Below are 20,373 nucleotides of genomic sequence, written 5' to 3'. Positions count from 1 at the left end.
AAGCGTAAACCATGAAGACAGTGCTCGAATTCTTTGCAATTGTCACACTATCATACAACGCTCTTTTTCACCGGCTAACTCGAAATTGGCTGATTTTTTGCAATTTGAAGTCCTCGCTTCGCATTTTGGAAGCCCGTCGATTTGTGATTCGAAACTCGCCCTTTTACAACAATGAAAGAACTTGTTGGAAACTTTGCCCTAAGATTGCGTTCCTAACATCTTTCAATGTATTTCTTATGGTTATTTGGGGTGCGTTCATCTGCCGATTGTACTTATTTGACATTAAGGGCATAAATTTGATCGAATTTCCAACAAGTTTTTTGCAATTCGTTGTTTTGTAGTACAAAATTTGTCTATCCAAATTTTCAACGAAAACCCCCCTTTCTTTTTCGAAAGCAAAAGAATTTTGAATACAAGTCGAACAGAGTTAATTTCCAATGAAGTACAAAGTGGAATTGAATACCACGGGAATGCTGTATTATCTGTTGCTCCCATGATACCATTGTTGGCAACTTAAAACACTGCTCAAAATGTACACATTTTCTTTTCCATGTCAATGCAATGAGACCGAAGAAGAAAATAGCGATAAAACAAACAAAAAAAAACACGGATTTTTATCGGCTACGAAAAAAAATTCCAGGTTCTATTTTTAGGATAGCCACCGCCATTTGTTTCCAATGAGACGCAAAAAGTGTTCATTTGAAGAGACAAACAAATAAAGAAAATGTGCTACCATTGCCTAAATATTCATCAAATAGTTTTATTGTGTGAAATATCCGGATGATTTAAGTTCGCGATGTCATATACTTCCGGTGTGCCGCAACACACATTTTACCATTTTACCGATTTCGTTTGGTCACCTTCGATGCATTGCTTCGGTTTCACACTTTTTACTATAGCTGTTTTTCCGTGTTTTTTTTTCTTTCTCTCTCTCTCCTTCTCACTCTCTCTGTCGTACTCTTTCTCGTACCCTCTCTCGTACCATCTCTCTCTCTCTCTCAATTTCCCTATGCTTTTCGACATTTTTTCTACGATTTCTCTCTTTTGATTTCCGTCTCGTTTCACCTTTAGCCCTTTCTTCCTTTAACTTGAACTTGGCTTCATTTATCAATCCAATCAAACAAATCTACAAATGGACATTTAGTTTTCCGAAACGTGGCCACAACCATATATTCCCTTTGCCCTTTTTTCGGTATATTTCACTCACTGAGCACAAAGGCATTGTTATTTCATTTTCTAGACACAAAAGTATTTGCCTAAAGTCGAAAAACGAAACCATCGCCGCAACAATACTCATTATCCGTAGTAAATGAATCACACAATGGCAAATATGATGTATTGTCGAAGTGTTGTTTATTAGAATTGTGTGAAAACTGTCGTTATTTTATTCCTTGGTTCACTATTTTTCATTCGATTGGTTGGGTATATACGCGTGAGTATGTGTATGTGTCTGTATTTGTACAAAAGTTTGACTTCCTGTCATTTGCAGTATATTGGATGGAAAAGTTTTGGCGATAATAATTCACTGGGAACGCCACGTTCAAGCATGTTCCGAAGTGAGTTTTTGGACATCTTGTTGTTTGGGCCAATAATGCGAAATATCGGTTTCGCAGTCTCAAACCACTCGCTCGCACTTTAAACAACTTAAAAAATTGATTGATTCCCAATGGAGTTCGGTCGATATTTCTTTGTATTAGCTTTTTTTCTGTTTCATTCGTTTTACTTCCTCGCTCTTGCTCTTGCACTCACTGTTACAATTGCTTTTGCTCTCTTACTGGCTCTTGATTTAGCGCTATCGTTTTCCGTCGTATTTTCTTGCTTCTTCTCGCTTTTCGCAGATTCTCCACATTTTCCCTTCAATTTCCATCGCTTTTCCTTCACAAGCCGTGAATCACAGCCTTTCATGGTTTTCTATCAATAACGTTCACTTTGTCTCGTTCATTATCGCTCGTTCGCTTCCACTCGATCACTCATGCATTTGAAGAAATAAACAACTCATTGCGTCTACTCAATTGCAAGCTTACGAAAATTTATTTCCCATTTTAGTTTCATTTTCCACTTGAAAAAGAGTGGGAAAAAATTGGTTGTTTCATCAAAATTCGTTTTTGTCATTTACACCCATTCGCTACATAAAAAATCGCTCGCCGCACAATTCCCTCCGCGCATTCGTTGTTTTCCAAAACAAAATAAATTCCATTTCGTGTTTTTGGTGTGAGTGTGTGTGTGTGTGTGGTGTGGGGTGAGGTCATTCGGAATTTGAGTGGTTAGCTTCATCAAATCAGCACCCATGTGCTTCGAATACAATTACTTTAATGCTTTAATTGAATTAGACATGTGGATTATAATCAACACCAACGCGAAACATTCGGCCGCCTTTATTTAGAAGCAACACCAAAAAGTGGTGAAGAAATAAGTCACGCGAAATTTAAATCTATATATATATAAAAGAGAATGTGTGTCTGTCAGAAACGACTTGGAGGCCAAACGCGTGGTCCGATCTGGACATGCTGCACATCATTGGAAAGGTCTTGGGCCGGTGGGTGACATAGGCACCATCATGGTCCATCACGGTCCATCATGGTCGAGTTAACACGACTTAACACCATTTTCACATATGAATAGTCAATATAGGTATCATATGAGAGGCCTTGGAACGGAGATGAACATGGACACCATTTTGCGATTAGCAGCAATTTTAATTTATTTCTGATATTGCTGACATTAAAATGTTGCAAAACTGTACATTTGCTGTTGGCAGTGTGACCAAGTCCAGAAAAAAAAACAGTTGATGCACTTGCAATTTAATTGTGAACAAAATGTGTGGGAACAAAATGTCGGGAATATAATTTAACCTCTATTTATTCCTCTCTCACTCTCTATCTCACGCTCTCTCATTCAAACTGACAATGTTTTGTAATCTGATCCGTTTGTGCAAATGGGGTAAGGCCAATAAAAAATGAGAGTGATAAATGATCTCATTCAGTAGAATAATCAGCTTTTTTTTCCTTTCTCTCTCTCTCTCTATCTCTCTCTCTTCAATAGATTCCAAAAAGCTATTGGCTTCTTTTCTGTTGGCTTACTTTTCTGTTTGCAATCGAATTCAGAATAAATCTGAATTTATGCAACGAATTTGAATTCCGGGCCAGCATTTAAAATGCTGGGAAAAAAGTTTTGGAATTGTTGGCCATTGGCTCTCTCTCTCTCTCTCTCTCTCTCTCTCTCTCTCTCTCTCTCTCTCTCTCTCTCTCTCTCTTGTTCGAAAATTGTGCTCACATACATACACACACACGAGCAGCATACACTCGGCCGTAATAATGGAGAGGCAATAACCACCATTCGGCTTAATCAAATGAATGGAAAATATTGGAATTGCACATCTCTATTCGGCACTGGCCAAGACCAGAAATAAAAACAGTTGTTGCACTTGCAATTTAATTGTGAGCGAGCATAAAAATCAATTCAAATTCAACTGAAAGCTCGTTTTTTACTCTGACCAAGTGACATATTTCGGAAGCGAGACTGAGAATGCAGGCAAATGAACGAGAGGGAACGCAGAAAAAAAAGAGTGAACGAGAAATCAAAATAAATTGCGCCTGGGTGAGAGCAAAGAGATAGCGATAATACAACGGCGACAACAACAACAACCACAACAACAAAAATGCGCACATGAAGGCATAAAATAAATCAATTTAACTGTGGCACAACATGACATTTATGGGAACAACAAGTCAATTGGAAGAAAGCCATCGAAAGCAACTATTGCAACTGTTTCTCTACCCTTTGTTACGATTAGTTATATTTTTACGCTATTTATAACGAATGGAGAGGGAGAGAGAAAAATATTTACCGCAAGCACAAGTTATTTATATAAAAAAAGATGTACTTTATTAGTTTAAAATAATAAAAATAATCGCACAGCCCTCGCCCACACACACATATCGTTCGTGAGCTGCATGAGAAAAAAATGGTGGTTTTTCAAAGAAGAAAACAATAAAACGGAGAATGAATGAGATACGACAACGAGAGCAAGAGAGAGAGCAAGATATGGGATTGAATAACGAAATTGACCTTATTTTTAACATTGAATAAAACCACAGTCTTTATTCAACTGAAAAACTGGATAATCATTATTATATATAATGTTGTCAATGGCCAATGCCGAAAGGCGACATGCTTGCCGCTCTAATTATATTAGCGTGTACGTATTTCGATTGTGTTAATGAGCGTGCAAAGAGAGAGAGAGAGCGTGCTCTCTTGTCCATCCGTCGGCATGCTAGCGCGCGAACGCCTTCGCTTCCACAATTCCAGGCGACGAAAAGCTAAAAACCACCGAATAATGTCGGATTAAAGCTATTAAATGCGCACACGGATACTGTTTACGTTCATGACGAACAAACGAATGCGAGATGGATAGAAAAAGAAAGGGGGAGAGAGATTAGCAAAACTACCACCGCAATCAATTAATTACCATAGGGTATTTAAAACGTAAAGTCTTTACAACGCTCTTCAATGTCTCTTTTTCCATGTCGTCCCTCTCGTCTATTTCCCATTCATTCCTCGTTTGCACGTAACACTCGCTATTTCTTTTTTACCTCTTTTCGCTCTATCGTGAGAGTCTCGCTCTATCAAACTTTCTCTCGTTGTGTCGATTACTCAATCTTTTTGTCTCTTCGTATTTCATTCCCTCTCTTCAACTCCTACTCTCTCTCTCTCTCTCTCTCTCTCTCTCTCTCTCTCTCTCTCTCTCTTTCTCTTTCTCTTTCTCTTTATATCTCAATCTCAATCTCTATCTCCTTCCCTCGGATCTCCATCGCTTTCTCTTTCAATATCCCGAAACTCTCTCTTTTACGCGTGTTATTTCGGACGTTCCCACAATTTCTCAAATTCCCATTTCAGACAGACACACACAACACCGGCGGAAAAAAAAATCCCGTAGTTCATCGCGTGCGCTCACTTTAAAATGCAATTTCCAAGGCTTTAATCTGAAATCCATTTGTATGTTAATGCAATTAACCACTTGAAATGAAGCGTATCGCATGTTCGCAATATTATTTTCGCTTTTTTGGAACAGGCACACACAAAGCATATATCTAATTGACTGGTGAATCTGCGAATGTTCTCGTAGCATCGCCGTTGCCATAACAATTTTGTGCAATCCATATTTGCATTTAAAATAGTTGAAGTGCCGAATAGAGATGTGCAATGAATATTTTCCATTCATTTGATTAAGCCGAATGGTGGTTATTACGGCTGAGTGTATGCTGCTCGTGTGTGTGTATGTATGTGTCGAAAACAACAACAACAATGACAAATAATGACAACATTTTCTATACACAAACACACACACACACACACCGAACAAAAGTTTTCAGCATTGCTGGGCATTAGTTGGAAATTCAAAACACAAAGTCATTATAGATTGGTGTTTGTTAATCCCGTGTTATTCGAATGCAATATAGCCAATTGCCAATGGCCAAACAATTCCAAAACTTTTTTCCCAGCATTTTAAATGCTGGCCCGGAATTCAAATTCGTTGCATAAATTCAGATTTATTCTGAATTCGATTGCAAACAGTGAGTAAGCCAGCAGAAAAAAAGTTAATAGCTTTTTGGAATCTATTGAAGAGAGAGATAGAGAGAGAGAAAAAGGAAAAAAAAGCTGATTATTCTACTGAATGAGATCATTTAACACTCTCATTTTTTATTGGCTATACCTCATTTGCACAAACGGATCAGATTACAAAACATTGTCAGTTTGAATGAGAGAGCGAGAGATAGAGAGTGAGAGAGGAATAAATAGAGGTGAAATTATATTCCCGACATTTTGTTCCCGCTGAATGTGGAACAAGGAAATCATAAAAACGACATAAAACGCATTTATATCGATTATAGTCTGTTTAAATGGTGTGACACACACACACACACACACACACACACTCATACACGTATGAGTGCCATGAATGTTGAGTTGACAACAATAAGAACCACATGCCGATTTTACCAAACGGTAATTACTTTTAACGCAACATAATTTGTTCGCGTGCTGTTCGGATGTTGGACCGCGAAATTTTCATTTCGGGGCCTCGTGGAAGGCGAAATGTTATTTTTCAATACTCATGAGTGCCGAGGCCCATTTGTCGTCGGAAATGAAATGACGAAGATAAATAAAGAAAGAGATAGAGAGACGGAGGCATAGAGGAAGAGAAACAAAGACATAAAGAGAGCAAAGTCTCTGGTGTGCAATAAAATTATGGCAATAAAAACGCTTGAAAATATGACAATTTCGGAGGGTGTTTATGGCAAATAAAATCAATTTCCACCGCTCAAGATCATCAACGCGAGACCGCGTTTTGTGCAAGGGAATTCAAACAGAAAGACAAACCAATATAATTTGCTTTTATTTTATTTTATTTTTTCGGTGCGACTAAAATCATAAACACATATACATAAGTATTGAAGCACACATACACAAAATGAGCGTATCTGTCATCTTGAATGACTGTTTCGGTTCTAAAATTGCCAGACCACTTGTTTTTGCGTAATATTTTGCCAGATGCTCATTTTTGTCATCGCATCAATAAATGTGTTGTTTCGGATTCTCGTTCTTCCATTTTTCCACTTTTTTGGCTCTTACTCATGCCTTTTCCCCTTTTTTTTCTCATTCTCTCTCCCTTTATCTTTCCTTCTCCCTCTCTTTCCCTGTCTCTCTTTTGCTCTTTACCTTTCTCCGTGGCTTCAAGCCACTGGCTCGTCGGATTGAGCAATGAATGCAATCCATTCATCAATTTATCCGACGCTTGTTTTGGTATCGAACGACTTTTTTTCATTCATTTTTTCTTCTCTCTTTTTTTCCTTCATAGTTTTATTAAACGGTACCGCCACCACCACCAGCACTACCGCCAACAAAATACAACAACAGCCCGAATAATCATATTTCGAGTGTGGAGCGTGCGTACGCGGCTCGGCTCATTCAAGCACTTCATATGCGGCTGTTGAATATTTAAATTTAAAACGTGTGAAAACAACGGTAATATCATTTACACGGACGGGACACAGGTAGAAAGAGCGTACGGGGAAAAAGAACGCAGCACGAACAGCAACAACAATAACGGGGGGTGAAAAAACAACCGAAGCAATAACAACATAATCATCGATTTTACATTCACATCAATCAGTTTACGAAGACGATAAACGACAAAAAAGTCAACGCTTTCAACAACAACAACAACAACCAAATCTAAGTGAATAAAAAACAGAATTTAATATATAATTCGAATCAAACAGTGCAGATTAACGGAACGACTACGACGACGCAGAGCAAGAGCGGAAGCAGGAAGAGTAAAACGGTGAATGCAAAACGGGGGCCACATTCGCAATCGATGACGTAAAACGAATTGCGGAGAGACAGACAGACAGACAGACAGACAGAGAGAGAGAGAGAGAGAGAGAGAGAGAGAGAGAGAGAGAGAGAGAGAGAGAGAGAGAGAGAGAGAGAGAGACCAACTGACAGAGGAGGCGGAGAGTGAGAGAGATAAACGGAGTGCAAGAGTGGATTGTGAGTGAATGCACATAAAAGTGCGTCACATAGCCACTCAACAAGGACTTGATATTCCACATTACAACCAAACCGAAGCGGAACGAGAACGAGACACACTGTGTGTTGTACACGAATGGATATGTGTTTAGTGCTTATATTGACTGCTATTTGCCGTGTTTAATGAAAAAAAAAAATATTCGAAGAAGATACACACATTCCAAACACAGCGAAATAAAACTATTCGCACGTAGTTTCATGTGCATATTTTATCGTGTTTCATTGCTATGTTGTGTATCTATGTGAGTGAGTGAGTTTTTTTTTCTTCTGTGTCTATGACGAAATTCCTCCAACAAGTGTTTCCTCATATAACTATCAGCATTTTGGTCTATGTGCAAAAGCATATTTTTTGTGTACACAGCTGCTGTGTGCTGAATCACGCCACTCATTAGTCTCTCGTTGGTGATTTGGAATTTTTGAGATCGCGTCCCCTTTCACAAACAACACCAGCTAAAACGCTGAATACATTCTTTTCGGCCAATCCCCGCGAGCACGTTTTCGCGAACTATTTTGCCACCAACAATCCAACACAATGGCAACAGCCTACGATCGACAGGTAAATATTTCTCTTTTTTTCCCCCACAGTATTCACATATTGGAAGTGTGTATGTGTGTGTGTGTGTATTGATTGTTATCACTTTAATGCCATCAATCAAAATTGAATTTTACTTTATCGAAGAGATTATCTTACGGCCAGATATCAGCTTTGCTTATCAACTTTACTTGGATGCTTTGTTTTTTCTTTGACTCAGCAAATGAGCACGGTTTTCGTCGACTCAAACTCATTCACCGTTTTCTTCGTCTCAAATTTCGCATTTTCAAATATTTACACAGGAAAAAAGAGAAGAAAACAGACCGGCTGTTCGGTTTGAAAAAATAGATGGCTTTGTTTATTTTAACAATTTCAATATTATTTTAACTGACGAGCTTCAGATTTCATTCGCGTTTGCACTGTGTTTTTCTTGCATATTTTCGAAAAATTCAACGCATTTCCAATCAAAACCTTTTCAACGAAAATCAACAATTTTTTACTATGGAAGTTAGGACTTGTTCAGCGCATTCGGACATTTCTAGTGGAGATGAACATTTCTCCGACGAATGGTCTTCCGACGACCGTTTTTCTGACATAAACGAGCATTTTTTTTCTAACGAAATTTCGAATTTATCCAATGGCAATAAGGTTTTTCCCAAAGGAAACTCACATTTCTTCATGGAAAATGCGCATTTCCAACGAAAACACCAATTTCTTCATCAAAAATGGTTATTTCTTGGGATGGAATACAATTAAAATCCCTCAAAAATAATCATTTTTCCGTGAATACATGTCGAATTCTTGATTGGTACCGTAAACTTGAAAGAAGTTTACCAAGTTCTAAAGAATTTCTACGGATTTTTCGTGAAATTTTTACTTTTTTTTTCAAATAAATTTATAGGCGATGAAGTCTTTTATATCGAGGAACACGTAGATTTTCGGTTCATTTTTGGAACATGAATAAAACAACTTCATGAAACCTCTCACAGACGTGGTCGACAAGAAACCTCTGGCAGACTTGCTCGACACTTTTGATCTTTATCAAAGTGTTACCGAAATAAATTACACGTGCGCTAAAGCAACACGACATTTCTCGGCAAAAGAAGTACTTTCGTCTTTGGCACATGTGTTTTTGCCACAGAAAATAGTGCTGCACTCGTCCATTTATTCTTCTTTTTTACCCAATTGGAATTTAGTGTTTTTAAAACACTGTTTTTTCTTCAAACATTTTCGAGTGTTTTTTCACAACACATTTTTCCATCCTTCGAGACCGAATGGAAAATCGAGACCAGAAAAAAACGAAACAGACCCATTTCTACTGCACCGTTTTCATAATGCAGATTCTCACGGTCGAATATTCTATTCTGGTTTATATCAATCGAAAATCGGTCCACTTTTTATCGAATGAATAAATTATGCTGATTTTCACATGTTCACACTCAGCTTGAATGTCTCAGCTGAAGGGGGGGGGGGGGGCATTTTCCTTCGTTTCCCATATGATACGTGTGTTGATACATTTTGGGCGGAATGAAATTTGATTCGAGTCATAATTAAATTATGACCATAATCATCATCCATTCATTATCATTCTAATAATAAATGTTTATTAATAACACTCATTTCTGGGCAATACGTCTTAATTTATCTCAAAATGAAAATGGTTAAATCAATTAAAGGATTTTAAAAAGTCGAGGCTGAGATTAACACAGCTGAATGGTTGAGATAGAGTGCATTTAATGGACCTAAATGAAAAGTGATGGTTCAGAGGTATAGGAATTCTGACTAATTAAAATGGAATGGAGAATCCCTTCTTTCAACCAAATGGCTGTCATCACAAACTGCGATTCACAAACTGCGATTCACATTTTGCGATTCGTATTTTTTTTCCCACAAAAGAGTGAGGAAAATCAAATCTTCGATAAGAAGCGACAGGAGTAGAAAACAACGACAAAAATATTTATCCCCATAAAAAAACGTCAGATTATTTTTCCAGTATTAAATTCTGATGAGTTAGTAGATTTTCGAAAAGGTTCATGATTTAAGCATCTCGAATGGAGTTTTATTATGATTTCCATCCATGACCATTCCATAAATGAAATGCGACACAAGTACCGAATACACATGAGAGAATGCACATAATACTAAGCTTTAGTAAATCTCTGAATCATTGAAAAAAACAAGACCGCAGAGTGTCGCTTCGCTCTGCGTTCATGTGATTTTAGTTACTTAGTCTATTTTGTTGTTTCACAACAAACTATTTTTTGGCGCACTACATGAAATGTATTCCATTAAAGTAACTTTGAAGTGATATATTTATTTGCAAAATGAATTACAAGATCTTGGTTTTATTTCTTTTTTAAAATATACTGCCTTTGGTTTAAATTAAATAAAAAAATATGAGCATAAAATTCAAATTCACCATAATTTGTTTCAGGACTAAAAAAGTATTGAGAAAAAAAACAGATTAGTAGCTCTACATTTCATGTAGTGCAAAAAAAACGAATAAATTCCCAGATGAATCCTCTTCACTTTAATTCGAAATCTCTTCATCATCACCTTATAAACGACAATTTAATGACCATATTTCCAGCTCAAATCACTCTTTTCCCACCGTTTAATGGCAGAAAATATTTTATTTAATTGTCGCATAAATGGTAGTTTTTTGCGAAATGCTGTTTTTCGCTTGGATTTTCCTTTTCTTAAAACATCGCTTTTCAACCAAATGTGGTTTTCAAATCGCTTAGAATGGTTAGAATAGAGAACATTTTTCTGCTGAGAAAAAAAAAATTGAAAAAAATTTTCTGTTCAGAAAAAGAAAATTGAAATGTAGAATTTAATGAGAGCAAAGCATCCATCACTTGTCATTCTTTAGACTCATGTGCCGTTTCTCCAGAAAGTTTGGTGTTATTCATTCAAATTCACCCATAAAAATGTTTATGTTTTCTTTCATGTTTGCGATGACTCATCAAAGTGAAGAAACGTTTTATTTTTATTCCAATGTTGCAAAAAGGAAATCATAAAATGATGCAAATGTTGTGGCACAAAATGTGATTTCAATGTTGGAAAAACTTACTAAATGTTATCTAAATGGGCTAAAAGCTGTTTAATTGAGAGAAGTTAAAAGCTTTCACTTAGTCGAGTGTGAATAGTTGATGACTTTTCTCTCTCTCTCTCTCTCTCTCTCTCTCTCTCTCTCTCTCTCTCTCTCTCTCTCTCTCTCTATTTTTCTCGTTCCGGAAATTTCCGACCTTTTTCTCTCTCCTCTATTTCAATTATATTTGATGACTATGTTGTGAACGTACTTATGGTGTGCAACAATTTTGCTCATGTGTACATATTTAAAATCATGAATGGTATTTTTAATTCAACGTTCAACCGAACATTGTTGTTAACATCACGTATGTACATTGTGCATTGAGTTGACTTTAACCGAAATTGAAACCGTATTTGCTGTATTTGCGTGAATTTAAATCATGTATAAGGAAATATTTCATGATAATTACAACGAACATATAAATAAACAAAGTCTGAAAATGAGGTGGGCTGGAATTGGTAGTATGTCGAATTGCTTACATTGTATCGCATACCGATTTAAAATATTTAAATGATTGAATGGAATGATATGAATAATTGAGGTGTATGCACGACGATTTAAAATACGAACGAGAGCGAGAAGGAAAACCCATTTAGCCATTGTTTCATACGCGAAACACTATACATTAAGATAAACAACTGTAATTTGAGCCAAAATCGACTGGACGAATGAAATGGACTGTTGTTGGTGCAAAACTAAAGCAGAGTCCATAGAACCCACCAACAAAGTTTGTTTATATTAATTATTATAATGTCCCGCATTCGAAGTACTCACACACACTCAACACACGGCTCGAATGAATTGCGTGTTTGATGCGGTGGAACATAGGGAAAAAAAATACACGATACAGAGAAAATGAGGGATTCGATTCGATTTCATTGTGTTTTTGTTTGAAAATGCTGGTCATTTTTGCAATTTGATGATCGGGGCTGGCATAGGGTGTGGTAAAATAATGATTGCATGAAGACGCATTTTGGAACAAAACTTGTTCAGAATAAAACTCATTCGAAAAAAATGTGCATGTGGTCTGCCAAGATTTGAATATTTTTTGAAAAGATTCAGTACTTGCTTCCAGATTTTTCAGTTCAAATGAACTTAGAGCCATTGACAATGACCTGTTCCTGATATTTAGAGGAGAATTTTCTAGGGGTTTTTTCAATCAAAAAGTAGTGAAAATTTTACTAAATGCATGAAAAGCTTCAGAGAGGAACGAAAAATAGTGGACAAGTTCAAAAATGCATCGATTGAGAGATACTCACTAAGTGAGCCTCACTGAGCACGTTTCTTTGTCTCTGTTTGAAGATTTCTCTCTTTAGAAAGTTCGTAAATCTTCAGAAAGTTCAAGATTTAAGCCTTAGGTCCTTAGATCTTAGTCTAAGACTCCCATACCTTTGAGTCATTCCCAGATCAAATCGCCAGAATCTCATTCAAACCATTTTGGTCAGCCCTAGATTGTGGCTGCAAACAAAGCGAAAAAAAAGTCGGTTCCGAACAAAGTGTGCATACTGTCTGCATTAAGCCTTTTATTTGATTGAGTAAAATGTTCGTGATCAAATTGGCGGACAGTTGAGGCAGCGCTGGAAATCGAGAACTAATAGAGCGAAGAACCGACGAATGAACCATGCTTGTTTTCACCCTTGTCCCCCTTCTCTCCGTTTGCATTCTTTGAATTTTTTGTTCATCGCCTCATCTCTTTGCATTTCGATTCAACCACTACCACCATCGAACACAATGGTTGGGAAAAAAATGTATGTATGTTACTATCACCAGCCTGGAACATGGAATTAACAAGAGTTGAACGATTTTTGCATGGCGATTACGAGCGCGTCTCCGAAGCACACACACACACACACACACACACAAATGCCGAAACAAGAAATTGCTGTTCGTTTTGTATGTCGTGCGGAAAATTCCTTCCTTTTTCCCGTGCACATCACGAACAGACATAAAAGGCCACGTAAGGCATATTCATTACAAACACCCAAACCGACCGAGTCGAATGTTGATGGTCAAAGTTATTTGTGTGCTGTGTATTGGAAACCGAAAAAGCGACGATGAGAAACGGAAAAAAAGTCAAGAAAATAATTCGAATCAAAAAGCACAACGCAAAAAAGCCTATTAGATTTTTGTCCATTCTCCACACAGCAGCAAATAATTTGCCGCTTTTTTCCTCCCGTACAGTCCAATTCGATTTTGTGCACCTCGTTCATTTCGGACAGAGCATTACCGTCGAACAAACGTGATTTTCAGAGGTTGGTTGCACATAAATTTATTTATATAAATTTCAAATATCAAATAAATTTATCCGATATTTTTCATGCGTCGTGTTGTTCTAACGCATTTGCCAGCTATTTATTGCTGGAATGAGATTTTCGTTTTGTTTATTTACCGTTATTTGTCAAAAATTCTGCCACTGTGTCACTACATAGTATATATAGTCCATAAGAAATGTGCAAAGACGAAAATGTTCGCCATTTAGTTTTACATTGTCAATACATTAGTTATGGAGTTTTTTGTTTTGTTTATTTTGTGTTGTTTGTAAACAAATCTGCCTATCTTTTTACATTGCCACTGTACATAGTATATGTCCATATGAAGTGTGTAGATACAATGCAAAAAGATATGCAGATTTGTTCACAAACAAACAAAAAAAACAAAAATCTCCATAAATAATGTATTGGCAATGTAAAACCAAATGGCGAACATTTTCGTCTCTGCACAGTTCTTATGGACTATATATACTATGACACAGTGGCAGACTTGTTCACAAATATCGGTAAATGAACAAAACAAAAATCTCATTCCTGCGATGAATAGCTGGCTGCCAATACAACAGCCGATGTTTCGTTTATGTACTACGAATGCGTCAGAACAACACAACGCATGAAAAATTTCGGATAAATTTATTTGATATTTGAAATTTATATAAATAAATTTATCTGCAACCAACCTCTGGTGATTATTATTTGAATTTTTTACAACGAACCGAATGAATGAATGCGAAAAAAAAGAAATGAACATCCAGTATGGGCAAAGAAGGCCAGAAGTGTGCGCGCGCGCGCGTGTGTGTGTGTGTGTGTGATGTGTGAGAAGAACATGTGGACGCAAAATGAAAAATTGATTGGAGAATTGCACGCGATTTTTTCGCTGCTGCTCTTCTCTTGCTTTGTTTGGGAAAGAGTGAAAGGGAAATTCGATTGAAATTTTAAAACTCGTTTTGCTTCCATTTGAACACTTATTATTCATTATCCAATCAAACTCAAATCGAATAAATGGACTTTTTTGTTTGCTTTGATTTCTCGGAAAAATGATGAACGCGTTGATTTTCCATTCGTTTGCATGCAAAATGCAAAAATCAATAGACAAACAAGACACACAAGAAGCAAAAACGAATTTTTATCATTTAAATAAAATGTAATTGAGATGATTTGGTTCTATTTTTGTCTTTCGTTCGTTCGTTGTGTTTCAGATATCGACTGTTGCACAGCACAGATCGGAACGCCAACACTCGGCGGCGGCGGCAGCAGCGGCGGCTGCCGAACGAACATTAAGAGTTATCGATCGCATTGGACAATCCGTTAATTTGGCTGTGGAACGCTTCGTTACCGTTGGCGAAACAATAGCCGATGATAATCCCGAAATTAAACAGGACATGTACGATGCATGCAAAGAAGCCCGAACAGCAGGTAACATTTTATGGACACACGCACACCCGGCCGTATACACACGGAATTAATTTGATCATATTTAATTTTACATTTCATTTGATGATTTCAATTTTTTATTTGCTTCGATTTTGATTTGGTCAACTTTTTTTAATTTCACTTTTGAATTCGATTTTTTGGAATTTTTCCGGTTTTCATTTCATTTTCTTTGTTTCATTTTTGATTTGAAACTGATTTAACTTTTCTAATTTGAATTTTTTTTTAAATGTGATTTTTCATTTTGGCTTTCATGTCAATCGAATCGAATCGAATCGATTTCAATATGAAACTTGGATCTTTTTTTTTTAAATCCGTTTTCATTTCGATGTTACCTTACGTAAACAGGACTATCAATAGAGCGATTATGCGAAATGGTTGCCAACGAACCACTTGAACCAGACGACACCCTATGCGATCGGACATCAATGGTCCGTGCCGCACGTTCCCTTCTTAATTCAGTGACACGAGTCTTATTACTTGCCGATATCGTCGTTGTAAAACAATTGCTTCTCGCCAAAGACAAGGTAAGTGCCACTTGTGGATCATTGGTTTTTTTAAACCAATTTAAGGCTTAAAACATCAACATGTGTGAAACCCTAAAATAACGATACAAATAATTTTTTTCTTCCGTTTTAGATACCAAAAACCCTGAGCAGACTGGAATCAGTAGCTAATTTTACCGAATTTGTGAAGGCATTTTCGGTGTTTGGTGCGGAAATGGTTGAACTAGCACACGTGACTTGTGAGTTGAACTGACATGTTCAATCAATTTTAAAGCTTATTATATCGATTTTTAAACTAAACTTTTCCGCTCGTTTCAAGTTCGAATTTTAAAAACGAGCTTCAAATTGAAGAATGACTTTGGAATTAAAGCTAAAGAACTTGAAACGACATTAAAGAGTTTTTAATGAGAGAAACAAACAAATGTGAAATGAAACAAAGTTAATGAAGAAATTGGTTAAAAATGATTTTAAAAAAAAACTAATAGGTTTGGTTGTAGAAATCGAATCTAAACTCATTTACTTGAATTCACGAAAGATTTTCTGTCGATTCGGGACTTTTTTATTTGAATTTTCATATTTTGGATTGTTTTTTCTTTCAAATTTTCCTTCATTTCATTCAAATGAATTGAATACTTTTTTTAATCTAATTTGGCATCTCTTTCCACCATAATAAATTCCATAGGCAATCGCCAAAATGATCCAAAGGATGAGCGACGACGAAGTCAAATGGCGGCCGCACGCCAAGTGCTGGAACGATCAACACTTATGTTATTGGTATCATCAAAAACGAGCTTACGTCATCCGGAATGTATACATTCCAAAGAGAATCGAGACACAGTGTTTTGTCAAATGCGCCGCGCAATGGATCTTATTCATTATGTAATTAAGGATAGCATATTGGCGGCATCGCAAAGCGATCGCCGCAGTCGACTGCAACAAATGGACTGGGAAGGCGGTGAACGTGGCACGGCATCGAGTTGTTTACGAGTTTTTGCACGTTTGATGGAAAGCTCACGACCTAGATTTAGTGCATCGGGTACAACGATATTGAGCTCATCAAAACCCACAATTAAGGACATATCATCGACAGGTAAACGATAGTGGCTCTTGAAATTCAGTTCGGTCAAATTTTTGATTTGAAACAAAATTTTCATTTCATTTTTTTTTAATCTGATTTTTTACTTGGACTTGTTGTACAGGACGTCCAATAGACCCAGCGCAAGAAGGACGTGAGCTGATGCGAAGCAACAGTGAACGCGATCGCCACATGACAAATCATCACCATGCATCGACAATGTCGCATCGAAAATCATATCGAGATCCACACGACTACCACAGCACTAGTAATGGTCTGAAAGGTAATTATCTGTCAATAAGCAGGTTTCTTCTTCAAAAATCTCATTTTGATTGCCACTAACACATGTCGTTCGAAAATTTCCACAGATGCTGATTGTGATGGCAGCTATCGAATGAGAGAGTCGTCACAAAGAGATCTAGGCTTTTATACAGGAATATCGATATTATCACCGCAAACCCGTGAAGAAATGCTCTATGCGCTCAATAAGTGTGTGGAAAAAACGCAAGATTTCACCGATTCAGCATACACAACGCACGAGCATCGGGAGAATATTCTGCTATTGTGCGATCGAATGCGACTGGAACTGAATCAATGTCTTCGTATGGCTGTGAACATGGAACAATTTCCAAATTCGCGTTTTGACATCGATGCAGCAATTGATAGTGTACTCAGCGCTGCCCAAGATCTATCCCAACAACTATCGATGGCTGTGGCCGATCAAATACCCGAGCTCAATCACATTATTAAAATAGGCATCGAATTGGTTAATTCACTCAGGAATATCGCCTTAAACCAAGAACTTGATCGACTGCAAGAGTGCGCAGATCGTTTTCACGATTATATTGACCACATTTTAGAAGTGAGTGCCATTTTCGTTTTGTTTCGAGTTCTACCATATCTAATCGGTGTTTTTGTGGTTTATTTGCTCTTTTTGCCTCGTAGGTCTGCAAACTTTTACGTCATATTGCCTTAACTGAAACCCAACAAATTCAAGCGAAATTCACTGAGATCAATTTGCGAATCTATGGACCACAAGTATTGACAGCAGCGCGGGCATTGTCCGCCCATCCAAATAGTAAAATCGCCAAAGAGAATCTCGAAGTGTTTAGCGACATGTGGCAATGGTTATCCGGCGATGTGACGTCTGTGTCGAAAGAAGTGATTGAAACGGTGCAAGCGATTTCAAAACCAGATCGAACCGAATATTTAAGCTTACCTCGACCCGGCGTGAGTGTTATTTACAAACTGGGAATAGTTTGACTTATTTTTTAATTTCTTGTACTCAATTTTTAAGAAGAAACAAATTCACTGTCCTCTTGAAAAATTGATTTTTTTTTCAGAAAATTTGAAAAAAAAAATGGATTTTAACAAAAAAAAAAACTAGAAAAATGACTAACGAAAGAGAAAGTACACTAAAAAATTCCCCTTTTTTCCAACAATCACAAACAGAAACACGGTACCACATCGAAACCCTTGAAAGCCGTACGTTTGGATCAGGAAGAGCAAGAGAAAATCGCCAAGGCTGGCCTCGAAATGAAGATGTCAGCGAATGAAATGGATGCCGAAACGGATAAATGGAATACATCCGATGAGAATAACGACATCGTGAAACGAGCGAAAAACATGTCAACGATGGCCTTTTCCATGTATCAATTTACAAAAGGTGAAGGTACACTGCGCACCACCCAAGATCTATTCACACAAGCCGAATATTTTGCTGAAGAAGCGAATCGTTTGTACAAAGTGGTTCGGACATTTTCGTATCAAGTGCCGGCCGGTGATTCAAAGAAAGAGCTTCTCGATCAGTTGGACGTTGTGCCAACGTATGTGCAAACATTACAATTCACCGTGAAAGATCCGACGGTGGGTAAGGCGGCTACATTTGTTAAAGTCGATCACGTTATTCGTGAAACGAAGAATTTAATGAATGTCATCAATAAAGTGGTGACCACCTGCTTCGATTGTGCCAACAAGGTAAGCGTGACATTGCAACGAAATGATGGATAAAAAAAAGAAATGAACACTGTGCTGTTTGTAGAATGATCTCGAAACTTTTCACCTTTTTGGATCAAAGATCTTCAAATCGACGAATGAATTGCGTGTCTTTATAACGTTTTTTAATTTATTTTGATCACTTAACCTCTTTTGAATTCGTTTTCTAGTCAAAAAAACTTTCAAAGACGTTTTTATCAGTTCCCATGTCGAAGATTTTGTTTTGAAATGAAAATTCCAACGATTTTCTTCGAAGTGAATATTTTTGTCCATACTAATCCAATAACTCTGCCCAAAATTTCAGTATAAACTGGACTTCAGTGGATTGGCGGGACGTTCAACGACGGGATTGCGTGACGATGATGGTGGCAGCGGTGTAGCTGGTGATTCAAAGGGTTCATCGACAAGTACGGAGGCGAGCATGTGACAGTACGGGATGGCCCGACGGGGCAAAGGTGACGCACGTAGGACGCGTGTATCTTTTCTGCTTTTCTAGAATCAGAAGTAGGTCCATGGCGTGCAATCTTAAACTCATCATCACCCTCATCAATATTATCGTCAACAATACCTGCTGACAATCCAAAGTCCTCCAATCCCCATCGTCTCGCACTAATTGAAGGGTTGATGGCGATCTATATCTGGGATATGCTTTTACATGCCATTTTAAATGCATTGGAGACAATATTATTTAATAAAAAAAACTCATTCATCTACACACGTACAGCCGACATGGACCTGACTACCCTTACTAAGGGTAGTCGAACAACAACATCAACAACAACAACAACAACAACAACAAAACATTTTATATCTATTATAAACAAAGAAAAACAAAAGAACAAGAAGACAAAACAAAAACTCTTTAGGGGCAAGCAACATATATGTTTGTGATATATAAAAACAAATATGAGATAAAAATTATTTAGATGAAACAAACCTATCAAATTGTGATGACAACAAACAACAACAACAAAAACCAACAAATTGAAGATGTAACAAAAACAAATGAACAAACAAATAAAACGCAAAAAAAAATATTTATTCGAACAATGAAAAAATGTGCGCCGAGCAGAAGTGCATCAACATACATACATATTCACACAATTTATAGCTATAAAATGTATAGTGAAGTAGTTGTATGCATTTTGAGTATGCTCTCATGACAATATCTCTACTAATCATTAAAAAAACAACTACAAATCGAGAATATATTTGAGAACAACAAACAACAAAAACAACCGAGATTAGAATTTAATATTAGAAACTTGAAGTATTTAAACCAAAACAAAGAAGAAAAAAGTGAAAGATTTTTTAGTAGACACACATGTTTAACGTGTAGCGTGTATATTTGGGAGAAAGACAAATCCAAAACAAACAAAAATCTCTTTCTATATCCACCTTTTTTTTCTCTTTCCCCTACTCAATCAAGATAAATAGATGTAGTTAGACCAAAACACGGCTCATTACACACACACTCAGAACAACAAAACCGACAACTAAAATGAAAATTCATATATTATATATATATTACAAATGTAAGTGGAATGTATCAAGGGTAATTTAATTATTAACAAATTGTCACATATTTATCTGATACTGAACCAATTATATAGATGATTCAATCAGAACCAATGTACGATTATTATGCCGGAATTCGGTGGAGAAAATTAAACACGAATGAAATCATGCAAACAACCTGGGGCCTGTTGCACAGTACTGTTACAATTTTTGTAAATTGTAATTGTAATTGTAAATACAATTCGTTGTAAAATTGTATTTACAATTCTACAATAATTGTAAAATTGTATTTACAATTCTACAATAATTGTGAACTTGTATTTACAATTGTATTTACAATTTTACAATAATTGTAAAAT

The 20,373-nt window shown here is 36.8% G+C and overlaps 1 protein-coding gene across 1 annotated transcript in view; it reads left to right on the top strand.

Annotated features, from left to right (window-relative positions):
* LOC129574328 (alpha-catulin) overlaps nt 1-20,195 on the top strand; it is a 27,880-nt gene extending 7,685 nt beyond the window's left edge. The window contains exons 2-11 of the mRNA XM_055456163.1: nt 6,860-8,149; nt 14,689-14,905; nt 15,269-15,447; nt 15,560-15,665; nt 16,109-16,516; nt 16,626-16,784; nt 16,870-17,363; nt 17,447-17,731; nt 17,954-18,478; nt 18,801-20,195. Coding sequence (XP_055312138.1) covers nt 8,126-8,149; nt 14,689-14,905; nt 15,269-15,447; nt 15,560-15,665; nt 16,109-16,516; nt 16,626-16,784; nt 16,870-17,363; nt 17,447-17,731; nt 17,954-18,478; nt 18,801-18,923 — 2,520 coding nt within the window. The 5' untranslated portion in view covers nt 6,860-8,125 and the 3' untranslated portion in view covers nt 18,924-20,195. The remainder of the gene's footprint in view (nt 1-6,859; nt 8,150-14,688; nt 14,906-15,268; nt 15,448-15,559; nt 15,666-16,108; nt 16,517-16,625; nt 16,785-16,869; nt 17,364-17,446; nt 17,732-17,953; nt 18,479-18,800) is intronic.
* The last annotated feature ends 178 nt before the right edge of the window (nt 20,196-20,373 follow it).

The sequence above is a fragment of the Sitodiplosis mosellana genome, unplaced genomic scaffold (assembly GCF_009176505.1).
Source record: "Sitodiplosis mosellana isolate CC-2019 unplaced genomic scaffold, AAFC_SMos_1.0 Smas_scaffold_6162, whole genome shotgun sequence".
In the NCBI taxonomy this organism is placed as follows: domain Eukaryota; kingdom Metazoa; phylum Arthropoda; class Insecta; order Diptera; family Cecidomyiidae; genus Sitodiplosis; species Sitodiplosis mosellana.
Note: the sequence above shows the minus strand (reverse complement) of the source record. Positions and strands in the feature narration are given on the sequence as shown.